The sequence below is a fragment of the Ictalurus punctatus genome, chromosome 10 (assembly GCF_001660625.3).
Source record: "Ictalurus punctatus breed USDA103 chromosome 10, Coco_2.0, whole genome shotgun sequence".
NCBI lineage: Eukaryota > Metazoa > Chordata > Actinopteri > Siluriformes > Ictaluridae > Ictalurus > Ictalurus punctatus.
This window is the reverse complement of record NC_030425.2, coordinates 27,887,044-27,911,239: the sequence shown is the minus strand read 5'-3', so window position 1 is coordinate 27,911,239 and position 24,196 is coordinate 27,887,044. Positions and strand designations below refer to the sequence as shown.

The 24,196-nt window shown below is 45.9% G+C and overlaps 1 protein-coding gene across 4 annotated transcripts in view; it reads left to right on the top strand.

Annotated features, from left to right (window-relative positions):
• zfhx3b (zinc finger homeobox 3b) overlaps nucleotides 1-24,196 on the top strand; it is a 161,152-nt gene that overhangs the window by 39,505 nt on the left and 97,451 nt on the right. For all 4 annotated transcript variants that reach the window (XM_017478035.3, XM_047157928.2, XM_017478033.3 and 1 more), the window contains exon 2: nucleotides 20,864-23,963. In XM_017478035.3, coding sequence (XP_017333524.2) covers nucleotides 20,900-23,963 — 3,064 coding nt within the window. In that variant the 5' untranslated portion in view covers nucleotides 20,864-20,899. The remainder of the gene's footprint in view (nucleotides 1-20,863; nucleotides 23,964-24,196) is intronic.

Here is a 24,196-nt window from a genome sequence, read left to right as displayed (position 1 = left end):
TACCAAACGTGAGCACCACGAGGCTCCAGATGCTTATTTTTTTTAAAGTGAGGTGGCGGATGGGGATTCTCTGGGTTGTCCATTGAGTCATTTGTGTGTGTGTGTGTGTGTGTGTGTGTGTTTGGGATACATCACAAGGCCAACCTGAGAGTGAAAGAGAAAGATGTGCCCCTTTAAGCCGTTACTTTTCCTAATAGATTCTTAAGCACTGGCTTTAGTGCATGTTAAACCAGGATTACCCAATCAATTATGGCCGGTACAAACAGGGATTACTTAAAACACTACATTTTTCTTGTGGCCGGGCTAAAAGCAGAGCAAAGCAAAGCAGCCCAAGAGGGAGCAGCTGACCCTGGGTCAAACTGACCCCGGGAACAAGGGACACGAGGCGGGATTGTTACTGATGCATTATGGGAGCATGATCACCGAGGATACACTAGGAACCTTTCCACAGAGAAACCTTTTGTTGGACTAAAGAGTTCCAGGACCGTCCTGTTGGAGATCTACGCAGTTCCTGTTCCTGGATTGAGTTCCTGGTTTGGGTTTCCACCGTCATACAGTCTCTGGATCTGAGGTGATACAAGCTGATGTCGTGGCACCGAGGGTTCTTGTTCTGTGTTGTTTTGCTTTGAGTGCACAAATATGATGCAGTTACTTAAAGCGTGATAGCTCTTGAAGCTTGCAGCCTTCGAAACACTGCACAATCGTTTCAGTTTATTTTTAATACCACGAAAGACGGTTGGACATTTTATGAAGTTCTGTGATGTTCAGAACTTGACGCTTCTTTTCCTTCCAGTAGTTTCTGATCCACAAAAAAAAAAAAAAAAAAAGATCACACTTGGGAGCAGGATGAAACCGGTTTACAGGAAGAGTAAAACAGCACCAAATAAAAGTACAGGGCAGGAACTAAAATGGTTTCTGGATCCAAATTCAGCCCTGCTTCCTCTGGTGGAGAAACGTCACCCCCTAAAGTCACCAGAAAAAAAAGTTCCTGGGTTCCCGAGAAGGTTCCTGCGGTGAAGTATGCACCTTCTGTTCTGACACGCCTACGAAAGTCAGTTCTGCATATCTGAACCACTGGGCGCTTTGTTATGCTGTTTTTTGTTCTCGTTACCGTTTCGTAGTCCCCGCAGGCTGTCGTATTTGTACAGATTGGATTATTTATTGAAATGAGAAAGTAAGAAAGTGTGTTGTGATAGTATTATTATATTTGGCAGAAGAAAACTTGGATGGAGTTAGTGCTATAGGTGGGTCATGAGGCGGCGTGTGCACGTTTCTAGGAAAAGGGAGCAGTTTCTGTACTTATGTATGTTTGGAGATGGTTCTAGCTTTGACCTTCCAGGAACTTGATCTGGTGTGCATGTGGTGTGTGTGTGTGTGTGTGTGGGAATATGTGTGTGTTTATATGCGTGTGTATGTGCAATGATCCCACCCCCCCCCACCTCTGAAAATATACAGAGCCAGCCTAACACTGTGTCTGTTTACTTTTTTAATCTCAATTAGCAGCCCGAGCCCTGCCGTACAATGTGGAGCAAGTATAGACACATACTTGCCAAACCAGCTCTGTGTGTGTACTTGTTCCATGTGTGTGTGTTTGTACGTGTGTGCATTTAATTCAGCTCACCTCTCGGTGAACCATCACACACTCGGTACATGTTGTAAGCACATGATCGTTGGCGCTTGCCTGTCTTTTCCTCTCTCTCTCTCTTCAATCTCTACCCCTCTCTAGCTTTCTTTCTATCTCTAATAGATCCGTAGTGGGCTAGCTGTCGTACCAGGCCATGGGCCTCTTTCTTGTGGTATTTGACTCAAGCCTGCATTTGAGATGACGTGCAGGGACTTCCCGTGTGTCATTTTAACCTTTGAGAGCTGGGTCAGCCCCGGTTGAATAGAGCAGTTTGCTCAAGGACAAAAACGAGAACCTCGACGGATGTCTCTGAGAAATCTGTTCCACTGCTACTGATTCCTCTGTCTTTTCCAGGCCATCTCTGCGTGTCTCTTTCGTGCGCCGTCACTGGGCCGGTGTGGTAGGAAATAAGAGTGGCCTAATCGGCCTTAATAAGAATGTGTTATTGATGGTGGGGCTGGTGAGAGGCCCTGAGCTCTGTTTGCAGACACAAAGGGGCAGCAGACTGGCCTGGTGTTCTGTTACCCTGTCTGGCCTGAGACCTGTACTCACCCTGGAAGTTAGCTCTCTCACTGTCTGCCTCATATCCTAATGACCACCACGGCTAATCCCATCAGCACCGTGTTCTCCTACGTGCTAGGAACGAGCTTAGTTGGTGCAGTTTAGGTAGCTCTGTTCGCCATACTTTCCAGCATGTAATCTGTAAGATTTGAAGAATTTATCATTCTCCTTCCATGTGATCGAGACGTTTCACTAAAGACCTTAACATTGATGAGAGAAAAAAAAAATGTGACCGACTGTCCCAGTTTTTGAAACAAATCCTACTTAATTAAGAAGCAATGAGAAGTGCACAGATAGCATTCTGTAATTAGCTTAAGCAGAGGCTGCTGTAACCAGATACACCGCCTTAATGGCAACACAAGGCCCTGTGAAAAGCATCATTGTTCTCCGGATAATTGTGCTTTTAGTTAACGCGGGGCGGAGGGGAAGGCGCTCCTTGTTAGAAGAGCTTGTCTAGGGGGGCTGATGACAGCTGGAGGCGGTGATGGGGATGCGTACCATTGGGATCGGGCGCGCTTCTGGCCCCGTGCCCACTACACCAAGCCCACTTGTGCCCTCTGCTGAAGTGCAGAGGAATTAGCTTTCCCTTGGGCAAGGGGGACACGCATGTTAATTATATACCACTGAGTGTTAATGAATGAAGAGGGATCGATAGCACTGGCAGATGTATGCAAACAGCTTGCTGATTATGCCGCCTAATGACACCTGCTAGAGCAGCCCACGGCTCCAACCAGGCAGAGGAGGCGCTGAAAAAAATGACTTGGGAAATCTCTTGCATTCAGTGCACATTTGGCAAGTTTTTTTTTTTTTTTTTTTACATATTTTTTTATTTAAAAGGTGCTAGCTTCCTAAAGGAGTTCTACTTGAAACCTTCATCTTTCGTAACTGCTTCATCCTGGTCAAGGTCACCCCAGGAGCCCACCGAGGAACGCTGGGTACGAGTCGGGGATACACCATTCCAGAAAGGGAAACACTGCTATAGATTTCTACATTAAAGCATAAAGGTTTCCCCCAGTGGGACAAACCAAAGAACCTTAAAGTTGAGAAGTAGGAGTTAATTCATTCTCTAGCTCACATATGGGAGTATGTTTAGATTCTGCAGACGTGCAATAGGGTGGGGAGCCTTAGGATGCTGCGGGCAATTTCACCTGCTTGGAGCTCGGCCTGCTGACGTCTAGGCTCTCCATTGTATCCAGCCAGCCGGAGCTGTTGGAAATCCTATACCTGCCTTTAAGCAGACAGGGAGGGCAGCCAAGAATTAACTGCTGCCTCATCCTGGCAACCACCGAGAATGGGATGCTGTCTGCGTCTACGGATGGTGATTCATCATTGTCGATATTCATTCACAAAGCATACCTTCATCCCTAGCGACGGGGTCTGACACACCCTTTCTTTTAATTTAGGAATTCCTCCTTTAAAAATTCTCTCAGCAGTTTTTGTGCTAAACTTTCGGTGGTAAGATAAGATTCCTTGTGAATAAGGGTTTTCTGTAGACGTATTCAGCTCAGGGTGTGTACATCCTGCCTGCCAGTACATTATACCGATTTCTGAACTCGAGATAAAAACCCAGCTCTTTACTTCCTGGCGCAGGACATTGTCCGTGTCATATGTCAGTGTCAGGTGACATTTCAGTTTTTGGACTGTTGCGTTTTATGAACCACTCAAAACAACGGTTGGATACGTGACCCCTTCTAGCTCTGAAGCGTCCTCCTTGTTGTGTGGCTCCTTGCCAGTGTCGGTTGGAGTAGGTCCAGAACTCGCCGGTGGGATTGTGTGTGGAATTGTGTGCTGGAATGAGAAATGTTTAAGGGACTGGCGAGGTGCATTAATATAATGAAAAAGGAGAAGAAATGTTCAGTTGAGCCAGGCGACATGCTTATGGTAAGGCACCGCCATGAGTGTTTTTATTGCACCCAAGCCGAGGTGGCATGGGGATATTATTACAGCACTGTCCTGGGAAACAAAAGTGAAATCCTAGTCCACTTTCGGAGGCTAGGACTTTCCAAGGAGAGGCCAAAGAACAGGTGTTGACCCCCCACGGTCCCGGACTATATTATTGACCAGGGTCTGGCACCCCAAATTGATTACTTTATTGTATTGCCATGAACCTCAGCAGTCCGAGACCTCGGGTTGACCTGGAACTGGACAGAGCGTTGCAGTGACCCTCACCTTAGTGAAAGATTTATGTGGCTTTGACCTGCTCTTTGATGAGGGTAGATTTGACCTGGTGAACTCTACTTGTCACCTTCCCTCTGACTCAGGTTGTAATTTAGAGAGCTCTGCTTTCAACCGAGGTCTCAGCCCTGACTCTGGACCCTGCACGTTACTCTGAGGGTGTTCATCATGTCAGCCAGCGAAGAAGAGTAGGAGGAGCGAAATGCTAACGAATCTCCTTCAGATTACAGCTGTGGGGCTTCTGGAGAAACGGGATTTGTGTTGGTTTTGGGAATATTACTTAGTCAGCCATGGGGCCAAAATGTTATTCATCCCAGCGAGTGATGGTGAGGTCTGGTCCGTTGATGTAAAAACTAAAAACCAACCCTGAAACACAGTCTGGAATAAAGAGAAACAGTCAAACAAGATGGTCCCTGCTTTTTATCAACGAGTATGTGTTTTGAAAGGCTGAGATGTAGTGTGGTGTCCACTTAGGGTTCTGCACAGATGATTTCCGTACGATTTTTTTTTTTTTTTTAATTTTTTTTGGATTATCTAGATATGACGGTTGTATTTTCACACAGGAAGGGTTGCTCGGACTTGGACTGACCATCTCTCCGTGATCACGGCTCCAAGCCGCTAGAAAGAGTGCTCCAACATGCTCCGAACAGGAAGCACAAAATTCTCACTAGATCTTCCTTTTTAAGTATTTACCCATAATACTACTTGTTTTATTTGGCCATGTCTTAAGCGGGAGCTTCTCAGCGTTTCCGACAAATCCGATCTATCTTTAACGTTTGAAGAATGGAATCCACGACCTAAGCGTTTGTACCTGCGCACAGACACAACACATTTCTCTTCATTGTTTTCTCAGCTCTAAATTTCCCAGATCCGTCCTAGGACCTGTTGAATTTTGGTCGTCGTCAAAGTTGGATTTCACGGCCACTTTATTTGAAGGGGAGGAGGATCTCCAGGGTGCGGTTCTTGTTTTATTGGCACTCCAAACATACCTGGCCAGAGAGGGGGAATGCACAGCTACGCCTCCTCACCGGCACCTCTGCCGTGTCCCTAATTACAGCGAGCCTAATGATAAGGTGGCGACAAGGCCAACAGGTGTTGCTTATGCTTGTTGTGGCTCAAAAACAACACCCCCACACCTCCCTTGCTCTCAGTGTTCCTCACTATTTCTCTTTCCCTGTCATTATCTCTCTCTTTTTTTTTTTTTTCGGAATGATTTGTTTATTGTGAAGCAGGGAAGCCCTACGGAGACTAGTAGATCACTCCAAGGATAAGTAGCAGCTACAATAACGCAGTGAGATGAAATTAAAAGCATACACACGTTAAAAGTAAGCGTCTCGAATAAAAGAAAAAATAAAACCTCCACTCGGTCGTAAAATCCAAATCGATACCGACGGAACAAACGCGTGAATTAAAAACACAGTCTCGGACGAGAAGAAATAAAAACCTGCAATTGATCATGCATTTAAAGAAAAAAACAACAACAAAAAAAAAACAAGAGTACCCTTGAATAATTTGTACCGAAGAATTAAATTTTACGTGTTCTATATGTATTCAAAAGCTATTTTATAAAGTATTCAACAATGTGGATAAATATAATGCGATTTATTTTTTTTATTTTTTCCCCAATACGAGTGGCGGGAAAAAAAAAATTACCAGTGAAAAGGAGGGGAAAAGCAAAATTGTAACAATTTTAAAGAAAACATTAACATTTAACCACTTTAGAACTGTTCTAAACAGTAGCTGTTTTATCAGTACGTTACGTATGGAAAGCAAACGAGTGCAAGCGCCACTAAAGGCGCAGGCATACCGAACAAAGCAAACCGATAGAACGATTCCGTTTTGATGAGATTGAACCAGTGGAGTAGTTTTTGTCCGTTTCGAGCTTCCCTGCCCCCTCTTAAAAAGGTGTACACCTGCCGCCATAGAGTCCACACTAATCAACCCTGCCCAATTACAGGTCCGGAGCCAATTAGGTGTAGCCTCTTGTCTTACATGGTCGCTCGTCCAGCACGGGGCATCTGTCAGGGCTTGGACACGGGAGGGAGTCACGTGTCACGTGTGATACGTTGTTAGGAGTGGAGTGACACCTTTACCCTACTCTCCATAGCTTATGCAAATATATGCCTCTGCTGACCTGTGCTTGCTGTTTTTAAAGCACTATTTGCATAGTAGATTAATAGCGCTCGACTAATCCCTGACTAAACCTTCTTTCTGAAAATGCCAGCTGGAAGACCTGTCACGTTGGCATGAGAAGAACATTGTGGAGTGCAGTTTTTTCTCTCTCTCTCTCTCTCTCTCTCTCTTTTTTTTTTCCAGAGTCATGATATCGTTGTGGAAAGTGTTGCGCTTGAACTTGAAGTGTTTGATAAGTCTCAGGGAAATGCTGACTTGACCATGACTGGAAGTTGTGTGTACATTTGGTGCTGTAGTGCTTGCTTTCTCTCTCTCTCGCTCTCTCTCTCGCTCTCTCTCTCTCTCTCTCTCTCTCTACATATATATATGCATGTGTGTGAGGTGTGAGTGTGTTTACACTCTTACGCCATGTGGCCTGTTTCCCATGTTGGTCTTGCCTTATGTCAGGCCTCCAGGCCCCCACATGCCCAGAGTGCTGGCACCTGCACCGAACTTACTCAAAACTCAGCGATTTCATTCACAATATATCCGCCTCCAGTCACTCTGTTTGCACACTTACACACATAAACACACAAATACACACACGAACACACACATACACAGAGTTACACCATAAAGCATTCTTTCATGTTAATGGATTTCTTTAAAAGTTCGCCGTTTTTCATCCGTTCGCCTGTCTTCCGTTCTCGCAAGCGTTTCTCGACGTCAAAACAACGACATGGTTGGTTTAAATGAATCGAGGCGCCCGTTCGATCGAGGGCTCTCTCGGTGGGAATGTGACGTGACGAGCTCTGCTAGATTTAACACTCAGCGACGGTGTTAGCGAGATAGAGTCAAGCCCTGGTTAATCTCGGCTCAGGTGCTTTCACATGCACGGTGTTTAGTCGGTTTGAATGGAACCCTGCTGAGTTCTCCGCCTCCGTACGGTTCTTTAGGCAGGTGAGAACACAGCGGTCGCGTTCCAGCCCGAGTGAACTCTTTCGATGGAGCGATTCGACTCTGAATCGCCTCGGTGAGTTTTTTTTTTGTGTGTGTGTGTGTGTGTGTGTGTGGCCCGATGAAAGAAACCAAAAAACAGGAAATAAAGACCGTCCGTACTGAACGAGAGATGAGAGATGATGGACGACAGTTCTGCTTCTTCTTATTGAGCATGGAGCTCACCTGTTTGAACTGCTGGCGATTCTTACACTTGTACCGCATCGCTGTTGAATACTCAAACGCGATTGGTCAGAAGGGGTTGATGAAGTTCCACCAGTGCAGCTGGAGATGACAGATTTAGGTCACTTTACTGAGAGATGTTGTGGACATCGTGATATCTTTATGCTGCTTTTTTTTTTTAATACTTACAGACGGATCAGAAGAGGCCGAGCTCATCCCGTTTCTAAAAATCCGTTTGAAATGACGTGGCCCGTCCTCCAGGGGTGGGAGATATCGCTAAAACATCATACCACGATACTCAAATACATTTCTAATGGGCTGTATTGCTGGAAGTGTCTTAGCATGTGATATTTTTGGGTCATCTCGCCACCCCTAGAGCGATTAGCCTCATGGTTAACAGGTTTAAAAAAAGAACATGCTTCTGTAAGCAGGTGTCTTGTTAACATTTATGGAAGGAGTCTCCAGTGTCAGTGCTTTGTAACAGTCAGAGGTAAGACGAGAACGTCGGATTGGGCATTTTTGATCACTTTGGCCTTATTAACTTAAAGAGAAAGCGAAGGAACGGCAAGCGTTAACAGGAACTAACTTGTTTGAGGTGTGTTTCACAACTTTAAATGTCACTGTTGACAAATTAATGCGGTGTAGGTGATGTAATAAACCGCTTTATGCTAATTTAGAGGAAAATAATCAACTTCGGGATGGTAACAGTAACCATAAGACACAGAGTGTTTTATTCCTTACATAGTATATTCCCTGAGCGAGGTTAGGAGATGTTTTAGGAGGGTCATTTTAGTGTGTGTGTGTGTGTGTGTGTGTGTGTGTGTGTGTAATATCCGTGGCCTCTCCTCTGACCCATGCTGCCAGAGAGAGGCTTCTTTCATTGGCTTGGAGCCCCTGATCCTGCAGATAATTACACAGCAATGTAAATTACAGTGAGGCAGCTCTGGCCCTGTGCTGGCCCTCGTGCTCCGCCCCCGACCAACCCCCGCCCCCCCCCCCCCCCCCCCCCCCCATATACTCTTTATAGCTTACAGCTAAATGCAACACCACATCTTAGCTAGAGCCTCTGACTCTGGTTGCCTGTGGATAAATCCTTAGCAGATGATACCTTCTCATGCTCTCTCTCTCTCTCTCTCTCTCTTTCTTTCTTATCGCTCTCTCTCTCTTTCTCGTTTTCGTTTTTTTTTTTTTTTTTTTCCTGCCACACAGCATGCACAGTCCAGAGAAGGAAAAAAAAAAAAACCCATCTCTGGTTAATATTTAACTGCCAGGTCCTGAGGTAAAGGAGCGAAGAGTGCTTGGCAGCTGAAACTAATAAACGCACAAACGCTCACACACACACACACACAGACACACAAACACACCCCCGGAGAATACATGTTTCTGTCCTCTGAGGAATGCGCCGGTTCTCATCCACGCTGTGACCTGTTGACCTCACGCTAACACGTGACAGAGATGGAAATCAGAGCAGCGGAGAGCTACAGTGACCTCTGTTTTTTCTCTCTCAGGCCTCTCGGGCAGCTGTTATGACACAACACGCCATCGTTAAAGTGATACTCCAACTTTTTGTTCAGCCAAATCGCTATCCGGTGTATCTGGTGTGTGTGTTTAAATACCACAGACAAGAATTATTGAGAGAAATAATGATATTGATAGGAAGCCTGTTCACTTCAAAATCACGTATAATGGAAGTCTAAGGGCAGCCGTTGAGCCGTTTGTAAACAAAACATGTTTGTGAATTCTTCAGTTCTTCAGCTGTATAATTCATACTTTATTTTCCCCAAAAAATTTATGGAAGAAGTTGTTGTCTTGTTGTTCTGTGTAACAGCTGGAGTTGTCAGTTTGCGTTAAAGAGTCTTCATTAACTTCCCCCAACATCTGCCCTTAGACTCAGCGTGCGTTGCAGTTCAGTTTAGTATTAGCGTGACGTGTTTTTTTTTCCTGCTTTATTTTCTGTACAGAAATTCGGTGCGATAGAAATTCGGCCGTACAAACAGTGGAGTTTTCCTTTAAAACTGCAAGGTGGAGAGCAGGTCGAAGACAGAGTGTGTTTCGCTTCCGTCGATTCGCCTCGGTTTTTGTCTCGTCCGTCTCCTTTTTTCATCTCCTCTCTCCCCCTTTCTCTCCTCCTGGGCGCTTGGCACAGCTGGACTCCAGATGTGAGGCACATGTCATGCGACACAGCGCGAAGAGGCTGTAGATAAGAGCAGGCTGGCGCGCCGGAGCCGGGATCTGGGCACACACTCTCTGCGGCAGTTCAGCTCAATGTTGCGGTTCTTGCGATCTCAGCTCTGACAGCTTGTGTCATGCTTAATGCCTCACTTCCCAAACACGGCCCCTGATTTATATCGAACAGGTGCTGCTGTAGGGTGTATGGCGTGGAAGAGTGAGGGGATGAACCCAAGAAATGGAACCCAGGATCAACACTGGGTACAGTGTGTATGTGCTTAATGTGCGATACGGACACCAGCCAGGCTCTTTTCGGAAGCTCCGGATAGCCGAGACGCCCAGACAGGCTCGGAAAAAGTTGCTGTGATGGTTAGCATATTGGACTGGGACTTTTATTCTCGTTCTCAAGTTGAAGTATATGAACGGCTTGTCTGTATATATGCGCCCATATATAAATAAGCACGGTGGCTTAGTGGCTAGCACATTCGCCTCACACCTCCAGGGTCGGGGGTTCGATTCCCACCGTAGCCCTGTGTGTGTGGAGTTTGCATGTTCTCCCCGTGCTGCGGGGGTTTCCTCCGGGTACTCCGGTTTCCTCCTCCAGTCCAAAGATGTCCAAAGTGTCCGTAGTGTATGAATGAGTGAGTGATTGCTCCCTGTGATGGATTGGCACCCTGTCCAGGGTGTACCCCGCCTTGTGCCCGATGCTCCCTGGGATAAGCTCCAGGTTCCCCGTGACCCTGAAAAGGATAAAGCAGTATAGAAGATGGATGGATATAATATCGCTCCAAAATGAATTGTATTGCAGTGTTTTGAAGATCTCAGGATCCTGAAGCTTGTGGCCAGAAAAGTGTGCAAAATATATCAGGCTAAGATTAGCTAAATTCTGATACACCCGAGTGTAAAAACATGACAACTGTCACCAAATAAGGACCGTGGAGTCCATTAATAGATTGGAATTGTGTCCCACACAGAAGCTAGTATCTACTCTGCTGAAAAAACAACTTTCAGACATTTCCTTTTAGACTCAATGCATGCTTTGGACTTTCAACCTGACCAGCTGATCATGGTGGACAGATGTCATTCGGACGCATACTTGTCCAGTTAAGTCAGGTGTTTGTTTCAGGACACCTGGTCTCAGGTAGAACCCCCCACCTCACCTTTCTCATCAAATTAGCCGTGAGAGCCACAAACTTGGCTCGGTTGCACGTTCGAGCTGGGGGGGTGGTTTTTCTCGGCAGGTTTTCCTGAATGCGGGTCTCGACATGCTTGCTTTCAGAAAGGGTGTTTTTCTCGCTCTCTTACACCCAGCACTCAAGCATCTTTCAGCATTGCCCCCTGGGCCACCTTGTTCAACTCTTACCAACATGTTTTCTCTTTGAGTTTGTATTTTTTTTTTACCCTTCATCTCTTCCGTTGCTGACAATTTGGGAAGGAATTGCATGTCACCACACTAGTTACGTCTTGGCTCACGTACTCACAACAATTCAAAACCGGCCGTATTTCGCACGTTTCATCCACATTAACTGTCATTCTGAGATTTTTATATAGTCAAAGCTAGCATTGTAAACGGCTAATCAATCGAAATAAAATGAATCTGCTCTTTTCTCAGGCCTGTAACACTCGATATACGTAGCAATGTTAAAATCAGAAAGAAAAACACCAAGGTTTACAATTTGTGTCGGCGAATTTGGAGAAGAAAGGATATGAGCGGAGTCGTTATAGCTGTCAGCTCCTCTCGTGTTTATGTTCTCATAGCAAAGGAGCCTGGTTAGGCTGGCATACACGACCGCAGAAATAGCCTGTCAGGAAGTGTGAGCACGGCTTCCTAATTGGAGACGCTCTCCACTGTTGTACAGGAAAGGCCAGGCATTAAGAGTCTGTGGCATCAATAGGAATCCCTTCAATATCTCGCTAATTCTTCTCAGCGGTACTCCAACATTTTTTTTAAAAAATGCTAAATTTAGACGTCACTTCATTCCCATTTTCTTCTTTTTCTTTCTTTCTTTTTTTTTTTTAACAGCATCACAGCTCCATGTTTACGTCCCTGTTTTCCTGCACATGCCGCATCATTCCCTTTACTTTATTAACGCTCCGTAATTCTTTAAACGAGGCTGAAACAGAGCAGCAGAAAGCAGCCGTCGTCCCTCGAGGTTTATCTTTTAAAGCGCTGCACAGTTCTTTCCCAGGATAAGGGTTTCAACTAAGCAGGGAGGAATTCAGGCCAGGGCTCATAAAAAGAAGTATTTGTGTACCAGAAAGATTTTCGCCCCTTTTTTCCCCTCCACAAGTCTTTGTCATTAATGACTTTAGCAAATGTCTGGTAGAGAGTGAAAAGTCGACAGTCTTCAAAGGAAAGCCACTAATCATTTATCCAGGATATCTGCGCTCTAGAATAAGGAATTAGTGCCCGGGTCACAGTCGGGTTTCAGGCATCCGTCTCTCGCCGTCTTTTTTTTTTCTCCTCCGGCACAAGAACGATTGTTAAATGATTACAATCCGCAATAGAATCCTTTGCATGTGGATATCAGGGGTGGACAAATCATTTTTAATTTATTACTTGGGCAGGTAAAAGATCCGGTGTGCTGCCCACAGCCCGGAAACTGACTAAGCTAAAATGTGGTAGCGTTTAGCGAGAGCTAATGTGATAACATATACTGAGCTAGTCTGCTAGTTAAGCGCATTCATTCAGGCTAAGAGAAACAAATGAGTTTGGGATTATTGACGTTTTTAGAGTTTGTGCCACCCAAAAAAAAGAAAAAAAAAAAAAAAAAAAGAAAGTCATAAGCAATTTGTCGGACAGTGTTTCAGCTGTGAGCTATGTCCTAGCATCCTAGCATCACCTGTAAACGATATTAGCATGTTTCTCCATGAGGTGACTGTGTGTTATGCTAGCACTACAGTATAACACCTTTGCGCTGGATTTCTGCTCCGTTTTGAAAGTGTTTCCATCCAAATACCTGCGTGTTCCGGATTCAGAAAGGATTATCATTAATAGCATTGTGTGCTAATACAGACATCCCTGCCTGCAAGAACCCCCAAGTCACCCGTCTACTATTAGAAATTCTCTGGTGTCTTGCTCGCTCGCTCGCTCGCAAAAAAATAAATCGATTTCCAGGATATTATCAGAGAGAGCCTCTATCTAGATTCGGGAGACTCCCGTAAATTCCGGGAGAGCTGGGATGTCTGCTAATGAATCCAACTAGTAAAAATGTTCTAGTGAACCAAATTTGCAACAAAGAGCCTACAATATAGTTACAGCATCGAGGTGAAAACGTATCGTTTGCGGGCGACATGCCTGCCGACTAATAACCTGGACGAAGCTGATAGTTTGCGAAATGGAATGCAGTTTATTCCACACTACGCACTCCGTTCAGCTCATTTTGTGACTTCTGATGGTGACTTCTAATGGTGGAGGTATACAAAATATTGTATAATTTTGCAAGCTACGTTGACTTTTCAGTACTCCGTTTCAAAATTATGGCTGAATTTGTGTATATTCAGGTTATAACACGACAAAATATGGAAAATTACAAGGGGTTGGGGCGAATACTTCTGCACAGTACGTGTATACTCATCCAAACTCACAGTTGTCCACCCGCTCCATCACGCTACACTCTTTCTCATGGTTGTAAGGCTGCGACTGCTGTCTCTCGGACTCCTCTCGAGGGATCTCATCTCCCTCTTCAGGTTTAAACGCTCAACAAAACAGCAGATTTCTCAGCTTTTCTGCTGCCAGACAGAACGCAGACACGTCTGTGCTGTGAGTGGCACCGAACGCCCTTACAGGTGGTTTTCCTTCATTCCTGCCTCTTCCGGTGGACTCGTCGCCACAAGTTTAATGGAGTAGCTGTGCATTCTGTATTCGTTGCCACGTCCTCTTAAGTCAACTGTTAAACTTGTCCTCTTTTGTGTTATGACATGCCCACACCTACGTTCTCACAATGTGTTAGTGTTTGCCCGAGGACACAGTTTTTTTTTTTTTTTATATATATATACATAACAGGTTAACAGTTATAGCAGGTACCTGCTTCTTTAAGAACATGCTTCCTGGATAATTCGGCTAATTCCAGGTGCTCTTACTCCTCTTGGCTGTGTTTTACCAGGTGCAAGCTTGGGTCATTACTGAGGTATTTGTTTTTCTGATTATTGAAAAAAAATGGAGGAGGAGGGGAGGAGGAGGGGGGGTGCTCGGGATTTGTTTTCGGATTTGGCCCGCCCAACCCTTATCCCTAAGCAAGATCTTTTCATCCATGTACTCATCCATTTCTGTCCTTTGGGCAAACATGCATGTTTGTTAAAAAAAAAAAAAAAAAGTTGCTCTGTGTGAAAAGTTGTTCTAGTAGGAACATGGAGTTTGGATGGAGAAAGGAGAGAGAGAGAGAGAGAGAGAGAGAGAGAGAGAGAGCGAGAGTAAGGGAATGGAGGTGCAGGGGAAATTCAGCCGGTGGCACCGGGCACAGCTCTCCGAGTCCCTCTCTAGAACGCCCACATGAAGCTTTAGCGATTATGATAATAAACAGTTTTATCATAGGCCTTGCAATCAATAATGCGGCTTCTTAAGGTTTAATATTTCAATGGTATTGATCATTTTAACAACAGTGTTTGCGGTCGGCTTGCCTTAACTGCAGAGTAGCTAGGGATAGAGAGCGAGAGAGCATCAGCGCGAGAGCGAGAGAGCGAGGCAGAAATGAGTGCGCAGTCTAAACTTCACTGCAGAGGAACTCTCTATTATTATTTTGTATAATAATTCTCCGTCTCTGTCGTTACAGAGATTACATGAAAAGAAACCGTGATTCCGCGATTCGGTTTTTTTTAAATTGACGTCCTTTGTTTACGAGTCAGCTGAGGCTGACCTGGAGTAGCATCACTGGAGAAAAAATTGCGAGAACCAACCTTTGCAGTCTGCATATTTCACTTTCTCACTTTCTCTCTCAGGAGACGCTTCCCTGAGCTATTTATAGAAAAGATATTACAATTAATGAATGTGTAAGCTCGTTGGTAGAACACACGCACACGCACACACACACACACACACACATACACCTGCTAACTTTTCAACAAAGGTGTACAGAAATAACCCAACTGTAAGTTAGGAGATGGGTTTCTGTGACTTTTTTTCAGCTCACCACAGTTGTAACGAGTGGTTATTTGAGTTACCATAACGACTCCGTCAGCTTGAACCAGTCTGGCCGTTCTGTGTGTGTGCCAAATCAGATCCAGTGTTTCACTCCAGTATCATTCAGTACCAGATTACGACGTCTAATTATCTTTGATGGGATGCATGGCATGGATGGCGATTTTCCGTATAAGTTGTAGAACTACGAGCGGCTGTGGATCCGGTGGTAGAGCGGGTCGTCCACTAATCGTAGGCTTGGCGTCGGGTTCGATTCCCGGCCCACGTGACTCCACATGCCGAAGTGTCCTCGGGTAAGACACTGAACCCCGAGTTGCTCCCGATGGCAAGTTGGCACCTTGCATGGCAGCTCTGCTACCGTTGGTGAGTGTGTGTGTGAATGAGAACTAGTGTAAAGCGCCTTGTAGAAGGTTAAAAAAGCGCTCTATAAGTGCCGACCGTTTACCAAGTACACAATGGGATGTTTCTTCCTGGTTTTAATCATGCCTCAACACATAGACGCATCGCAAACATCACAAACACAGTCGGCCACACACTCGTGCGGTCTCCAGCTGTGTCCTGGCGCATGCTGAGAGCGCTCTGCATGCATGCCAGCCTGATCACCCATCTCTGATTATACATCAATATGTTTATCCCGGCAATGCTTTGTGTAGAAATCGTTTATCTAAATGAACGCTGAAAGTAGAGAGGGTAACGAGAAGTGGTATTTTTTTTTGTTGTTTTTTTTTGACGTGCCTTTTCAAGCTCTGTATTCACCAAGGTCACTTGGTGTAAATTTTGCAAAAAAGGAAAGTCGCTTTCGGGCATAAGGCATCGCTTAGCAAAAAAAAACCAAAAAAAAAAAACAACAACATTGTGAATCTGTAATGGAATGCATTTTTAAATGGCGGATGCTGAGTACGATATTAATTCTGCAGGCTGTGAGGGAGCTAATTCGAGCTCGTGCCTCATTTGTACTCCCCAACCTTGCTCCTCCGCCAGGCCCCCCATGCTGCTCGCTAATTGGCAGGAGACGGGGAGCTTCCTGCTGAGCGCTCGCCGCTTTCCTCGTGCCTCGTCACCCTACCAGCTCTCGCTTTCTTTCTCTCGCTTTCTCTCAATCTGAGTAATTAACCCACAGCTAATTAACTGCTTCTAATTACACCGAAGAGGCTGTTTCTATCTCACTCTCCAAAAGTGAGGAGACACTCTGCCTCGACGTGTAAACCCCCCCCCCCCCCCTTCCTCGGCTGTTTTTGAACCCGTCCCCGCTCTCGCGGCGTGGAAACGACAAATCCATTTCTTGTTAGCAAGAAGCTAGTGCAGTGGCAAAGCTCTACATTGGTGCACAAGCGTTTTCAGGCCTTGCCAGGTTATGCCATGTGTTGTTTTGCTACACGGATCACGACGATTGCGTCTCACGTCCTAGGACGGAAAAATCTAACGTTCGCGAATGTTACAGTACGCCACGGAGGAGTAACCTGATATCGGAATTAATAAAACAGTGCCAGAATTCTAGACAGTGTTGTGAGACAGGTGCACTATGGGAAATGTAGTCTTGTCTTTACAGAGACAGCTTTTGGTTGGTGTAAGTGTACGCTCAGTGATGCGATATCTGTAGAAGTGGCAGCATTCTACACATAGCTGTGCTATCTCATCCCTAATGTACTCGCAGGCACACTCCTTTCCTCTCCACTCCTCTCCTCCTTCTCTCCCTCCACCTCTCCCCAGCGCCAGCCTCGTCACAGCCACTGCTATTTCTGTAGCTCAGACTGATAGCTAGAACTGAAGATCATTGATTTTACGGGAAACCGTGTTTACAGCCTGAGTGCCATCGACCTGAGGTGACTTTCTTTCCTCCTGAAGCGGCGGCGGCAGCGGCGGCACCGAATCTTTTTCCTGCGTCTACATTAAACACTCAAGGAGAAAGACGAGGCTGGAGGAAGGAAGGAACAGTTCAGTTCAGTGTACTCTGTTTACCTTATATTAATGATCTGGATATTGAGTGGATTTTATTGCGTAAAGCCCCAGCGCTAGCCACAGTGCAGATGAATTATAAGAGTGTTCTCTCGCAGTCGTTTAGCAAGTAGGCTATTTTCGTGCCGATTCCTAAAGAAATGGCTAGATTTAAGATTAGATATTAGACCATGGTTCTTAAGTGTGTACGAGGAGAAGTCAGCACGTGGCATGCGCCTTCTTAAAGAAGATTTTGAGCCCTCGAGCTGGAGCTATACTTCGTTTTAACTATGTGTATCCTGCATTTGTCAAGTAGAACATCGATTTTTACATAAATCTGGATGATCCAAGTTCTGTATCCTCAACACGGAGACCTTTTAACAGAACAGGTCAGGAGTACAACCAAGGATCCAGGCCTTCAGGACGTCTTCTTGACCGTTAGAGTGGACTTAAGGTTAAGGAGGTAGCTGTATTTCTACATGCATGTCAGTAATTGGTCTGAGCTTAGCAGACCCTGAAGGAGCTCGACTTGAAGGAGACCATGTCTGCTCCACTACCGAACACGTACCGAACCCCAGCGGAGCATCAAAAGGCTCATCTGCTTTATCAATAGAAGCCTATCCTTTCCTTTCCATGTCTTCCTGGAAGTTTCTTAGCATTCATGACATTGATTTTTCGATAAGCACCCTAACTCTGCTGTGGCCAGCCAATGTGATGGCTAGATCTGGAGCACGAGCTCTGCCTCAGACCACTGGAAAATAGTGCTTTGGAGCAAGAGCGCTGAAACAAAAGCTGTAGGACAGCTGCTCGGGGAAGGCAGGTTGGGGCGGAGATTCAGGGCTGCACCCTGTAAGTGGTTTCCAGCTGGGGCCGAGTGTGTGTTAATTCCCCATGAGAGCACGGAGGGTGCCAGGGCTTGGCCCCTGGAGGCTCAGCCCCTAGGCAGGTGAATGAGCATGCTTATAATCAGATGGCTGCTTAGCCTTTAATTCGCCTCTCGCTCAGCCGGTAAATCCCGCCTAATGAAAGGTCCCATAAATAAAAACTTATCTCATTTTCCATCCTCTCCAAATGACAACCAGACTCACTCTCTGACAGTGTTCATTAGGTTCTGGGCTTTTACTTGGCAAAGCTTTTATCTGCTTCTCTAGGCTGGACGAGAGACATGCAAAGATCTGAAAAGTCCAGTCTTTTTACTTTCTTTCAGGACTTGATAGATGTACTTTGCCCAGGCGCAGTTGGAATGGATATTCTCACAGATCTGACCGTGCTTCTGACTGGATGTATTGTCTAAAAAAATGTAGCCTGTTTTGATCCTGTAAGAGCAAAGATTGCTATGTTCCCTCTTATCAGAGGGGAAAACGCCTCCCTGGACAGATCATTGTACCCACAACTTAGTTGTTTCTTCTGCTTGATTATCACTTTTAGTGCTTTCAAAGTGGTTTGGAAAGCCTTTTGTGCTTAGATTTCTTCTGAGTAGGGATGGAATGGGGGGAACAGTTGAGAATGCACCATCAATTCTTTAGCAGAACAGTGATCTATGGAATAATCGTAGTGCAAAGGTATGGCAGTGTGGAATGCTCGGGAATTACCGTAATTCATGGTGTAGGATTCCTCGGTCGATCTGCCCGGGCTCTCATCAGAGATTTAAAGCTTCCACCGCTTTAAACAGGTGTCACAGAGGAAGCAGTACTTGAACGGGCAAACAGCATTATATTGGAGCACCCGTCTGCGACTGGCAGACTCCAGACAATCCTATTGTACATACCAGACCAGGTTATTGAATTAGACTTTCTGCATTTTAACATCCAATCCTGGTTGGTGTACGAGGTCTTAGATGTTCAGGTTTGGACTGTGTAGGTGATGGACAGATTCAGACTGGTTCAGGTGGTTCAGAGTGGTCTGGATGTGTAGTCCAAGGAGAGAAATTTGATCAGTTTAGTAAAATGGTTGGCATTGGAGATCTTCAAAATGGCTGACAGTGATCTTGTATTTACCTAAAAAAATAAATAAAAATAAAGCAGTTTTATTCAGTTAAAGAAGTTTTACCTAGTATATGGTGGAGTGAAATTAAATATATGGGATATATAAAGCTGACCAGATATAAACACTACAATTCATTTTCGTTGGGGGGATGGGGGGGATTACAGGCTATTGTGTGTGGCTTATGCATATCTATCTGGGGGTTTGAAGGTGGTGGTGGGTGACGAGTTGGAGTACATTTTCATCAGATATTCATGAAGAGGGAGTCAGACATTATCAATCTCCCTAGCCAAGCCCTGTGTTGTTTAATATGTATGGGGGGGGGGGGGGGGGGGGGGGATGGTGGCTGCAGACACAGTGTCTGATCAGTGCTGAAATTTGCATCCCTAAGTAAATAAGTAAATAAATCAAGTGCGTGCAGCAAATGTGCTAATCAGGCAGGACATGGCGGTTAGCATGCTGCCGGGAAAGTTTGCTCATATAATATTCAGCACAGGCGGGGTGAAAGGGCATGCCAGATTTATTGGTTTCAGTCTGCTTGCCCCCTTTAATCAATGCTGCCTCTATCCCTTTAATAAAATTATTAGCTCAGCACTATCTCTCACTATCATTTCATGTCCCCGGCCCACTCTAAATTGCGGCCTGTGGCTCTCGAGCCTCTCTTGCGCTCCAGGCAAACCCAAGCCCCCTGAGTGTGCAGCTCCCATTTGTTATGGAAGAGATGGAGGATTGCTGGAGTGTTTAAACCAGCATATTGCAGGCCAGCTCTAAACACAGCTGCATCTGGGGGTTTCACTCCAGCCGAGGTCACCAGATTTATTGCCTTTTACCCACATTTTTCAAAATGTATATAGACTGGCATACGAAGACGTACCAGAAAATGCATACGCTATCCATGTCATTAAGCCGTTTCCTTTCAGTATGTGTTTTTTGCAATTCTGTTTAACCTTGTAACCAACAAATACAAAATTGTTCAACATTTTGCATTTGAATTAGTGAGTTTATCTTACAAGTTGTGTTTAGTGCTTTTAAGGAAAGTTTACACAGCGTGTACTGTTAGTATATTGTTGATTTATTTTTATTTTTTTTATGCTAACAAATTTAGCTAAACAAGTTTGGGGCTTCTTTGCCATACCAGATAACTTGAATAAATCTATTCAAATCTAACATCTGTTTCTGATAGCTAAAGTTTCATAGCATAACCTATGAATATTTTTTGAATATTCAATAAAATCTTATTCACATATAACAGTTGTGTGTGGTACTTTTTTGGCTGATTTTAAGCTTAGGAGTAATCAAGAGCTAATAATGGTTGATTAATCATTTATTTTTTATTTTAATATGTTTCCCTGTTGTGGAGGTTCTTCACCATTCTGGCTGATAAATCTCAGCTCACTCTCTCTGGGTGTGGGAGATGGATCATGTGCTGATGGCTGGTTTTACTGAGTCTAATTAGCAGCACAATGGAGCTTCTTTATCCATTAAGTTATTCTGTTACTGTTTCTCAGACTGAGCGTTAATTAAAACCGGATGTATGTGGGAATCTGGAATATGGTAGACTCTGAGTGTTGTTTGGAAGATGAAGATAAAAGATGGTAACTTGCTGATATGACAGGAAGAGCCATCTGAGCTGGCTTATTAATGCATGTCTGAGGTATTGTATTTAAGTACCTAATCTACCGTAATGAGCACTCTGTCATTTTCCACTATTAGATCTTGCGCTTTTGTCTCTCATCTAATGCACTATACATCAAGCCTGTTCACAGCTCTATACATAGCATTTTCAGTTTATCAGGGCTCTTTGTAACTGAATGTCATTGAATGTTTAGTATTAGAAAGTTGGGACTTGGCTTGATTAGGAACAATGTAATTGAAGCATGAAAGGAACCATTTCTTTCGTTCTGTGCTTTTATATAGGTTTATAATTCTCCTTAATTCAGTATTTTTTTTTTAACCATATCTCTCTCCTTTCTGTGTTTTTCATTCAGGCCTGGATGCGATGAACGCCTCATGTAGGCATCAGCATGGAAAGCTGTGAGTCTCCCGTGGTTTCTGGGACAGACGATGGGCTCAGCTCTTCTACCACCTCCCAGCAGCCTCAGCAGCAGCCTCCTCAACCCTGGAACGATCGCCCTAGTGCACAGGTCACTTCCAGTAACCACCCCCCTTCCTTGGATCCCCTGTCTCTCTCAGCTCAGCTTCAGAGCCCCAGCACGCCTCGTGAGGTTGTGAGAGAACAGAAGCAACAGCAGCAGCAAACACGGACCCTGTCCCAAGCTACCAGTGACAGCTCCACCGGCAGCCAACTGCACCCCAGACGAGAGGGGTTGGAAGAGGAGCAGGAGGCAGGGAGCTGTGGAGAGGACGAGGAAGACTTGGAGGACTTGGACGATATGGAGATTGACAACTGTTTTCCGAGTTTGCAGCCCTTCCCCGGCATACCAATAGCTCCAGTAGGAGGGGGCATGCCCACTCTGATGCGGCAGCAGCCCATCCAGCGGAGGGATGCTATGGAAAGTGGGAGTGAAGAAGGAGAGGAAGAAGAGGAAGAAGAGAGCAGCGATGTGGAAAACCTAGCTGGGGAAATTGTCTACCAGCCTGATGGCTCAGCTTACATTGTGGAAAGCCTAAGCCAGCTGATCCAAAGTGATGGGGGCATGACATCTAGTTTGCTTCCCTCAAATTTTCTCTCTGGTGGTGGTAAACCAGGGGAACCTGCCGGAACCTCCTCATCAGTTTACCCTCAGATCATCAACACATTCCACATAGCCTCATCTTTTGGAAAGTGGTTTGGCTCCTCAGACCAAGGTTTCCCCAATACCTCAACCCCAGCAGGCCACAGTCCTCTACTGCACAGTTTCCGCGTTTTTGATGTGCGGCACAAAAGCAACAAGGATTATCTAAACAGCGACGGGTCTGCCAAGAAATCTTGTGTATCCAAAGATGTTCCCAACAATGTGGATTTCTCTAAATTTGATGGGCTAGCCCTTTACGGTAAAGGCAAGCCCATTCTCATGTGTTTTCTCTGCAAACTGTCCTTTGGTTATGCTCGCTCCTTTGCCACTCATGCTGTCCATGATCATCGCATGACCTTGTGTGAGGATGAGCGTAGGCTTTTGGGCCACAAGCACGCATCTGCCATTATACAGGGCATCGGGAAAGACAAAGAGCCCCTAATTAGCTTCCTGGAACCAAAAAACAAGAGCTGTCCTTCGCCACCCAACCTAGTACCCATGAACTCAGGCCAGAGCTTCTTTGGCACATTCAGTGGAGTCCATTTAGAGGCAGGGAGCAATAGTGGAGGAGGCGAAGGCCTTCTCAACAAAGACTCTGATTCTGGTCTCCAGCAACAAGCCCTACTCACCCTGGGAGGCCTTGGAAGTCCCAAGCGACCATCTCTTACCTCAACCCCAGGTCCTGCCAAAGACTCCATTACCCTGCCCAAGGCTCAGGGAGGGAGAATAGAGGGACCTGTGGGAAAAGAGGGAACACAGAGAGGGGAGGATGGGGACATGGAGCCTTGTGAAAGCAAAACTCTAATTCATGGTGAGGAGGTGGCCTCTGAGGATGAGGATGAACTTCTCTTAGAAGAAGATGAGGATGAAGTGGAGGATGATGGCACTGCGGTGGCCTGTGGTGGCAGTAGCAGTAGTGGTGGTGGTGGTGGACATGTCGGGGAACCAGCTGTCTCAAACCAAAGTATTTCCAAATCTCCTTTATTAATGCCTAGTAGCGCTCTTCAGCCTTCTGCATGTCCCTCTGCAGCCAGCCCCACACTCAACAGCAAAGTCCCAACTTCCATGTGCTCTTCTTCTGTCAGGGGATCAGAAGAGGGAATGGCTGCAGATGGTGGAGGGAGGTCTTCGGAGCTCCCACTGAGCTTTAACTGCCAGGGGCAAACTGTCCCCATGGCAATGGCGGTAGCCACCAGAAGAGGAGGTGAGGAGGATGGAGCTGCATGCTCCTCAGCGGGGACTTCCTCCCCTCTTGCCTCCAACACCACCGCTGATGAAAGTGCCAATCAAGATAGTGCCACAGCTCCTGAACCAAATGAATGCCTGGCAGAGGGAGATGATGACAGTGGTGCCCACCTGCACCACCTCCACCATCATCACCACCATCCACATCCTTCACCACACTCCCACCCCAATTCCCAGCATGCAGGAACCTGCGACATTACTGGGGTGGGTGAGTGCACCCAGAACCATGGGGCTGGGGCCAGTGGAGGAAATGGGGTTGAGTGCCCTAAATGTGACACTGTTCTGGGCTCATCGCGCTCCTTGGGTGGCCATATGACGATGATGCATTCACGCAACTCTTGCAAGACTCTGAAATGTCCCAAGTGCAACTGGCATTACAAGTACCAGCAGACCCTGGAGGCCCACATGAAGGAGAAACACCCAGACTCTGGGAACTCCTGTGTGTACTGCAGCAGTGGACAGAGCCATCCACGCCTGGCTCGGGGTGAGAGCTACACCTGTGGCTACAAGCCTTTCCGTTGTGAGGTCTGCAATTACTCCACCACCACAAAGGGCAATCTGAGCATCCACATGCAGTCGGATAAGCATCTCAACAACATGCAGACCCTGCAGAATGGAGGTTCCATCCCCACGGCCAGTGAGCAGGTGTTCGGGCATACACCTGGCGGTGTGGTGTCCGTTCCATCAGCCACCCAGGCCAGCAGTCACCACCCAAGCCACCACCACCATCCGGCACAGTCGTCCACTCACATAGCTGGGCCCTGTGGAGCTCCTTCACCCACCAAGCCCAAAAGCAAACCCACTTGGCGCTGTGAGGTATGTGACTATGAGACCAATGTGGCTCGCAACCTACGCATCCACATGACTAGTGAAAAGCACATGCACAACATGATGCTGCTTCAGCAGAATGTCACACAGATGCAACATGGCCGTCTGGGCCTGGGGGCCATGCACTCGCCCTCTGAGGCAGAGCTTTACCAGTACTACCTAACCCAAAACATGAGCCTGCCTCCAGGCCTGAAGATGGATCCTACAGGAGCTGAAGCCCAATTCTTGCTAGGAGGATTCCATCTGGACCCTAATATGGCTTCCTTGGCCCCGGCACTAGGTGAGTAGCATGGCTCTTGCTTTCATGGAGAAGCCTGCTCCTTTATTGCTTTTTATTTGCTCTTTGTATAATTAAAAAAGCGGTTATTTGAAATAATCTGATTCATAACGTAGAAAGGTCACATTAATGCACTTATGATCTAAATGACTTATACGATACGTCTTTAAATATGACAGTGAAAAGAAATGGTTTATGATTGAAAAATACCAGAAAGGCCACGCTACCTAAAGTAA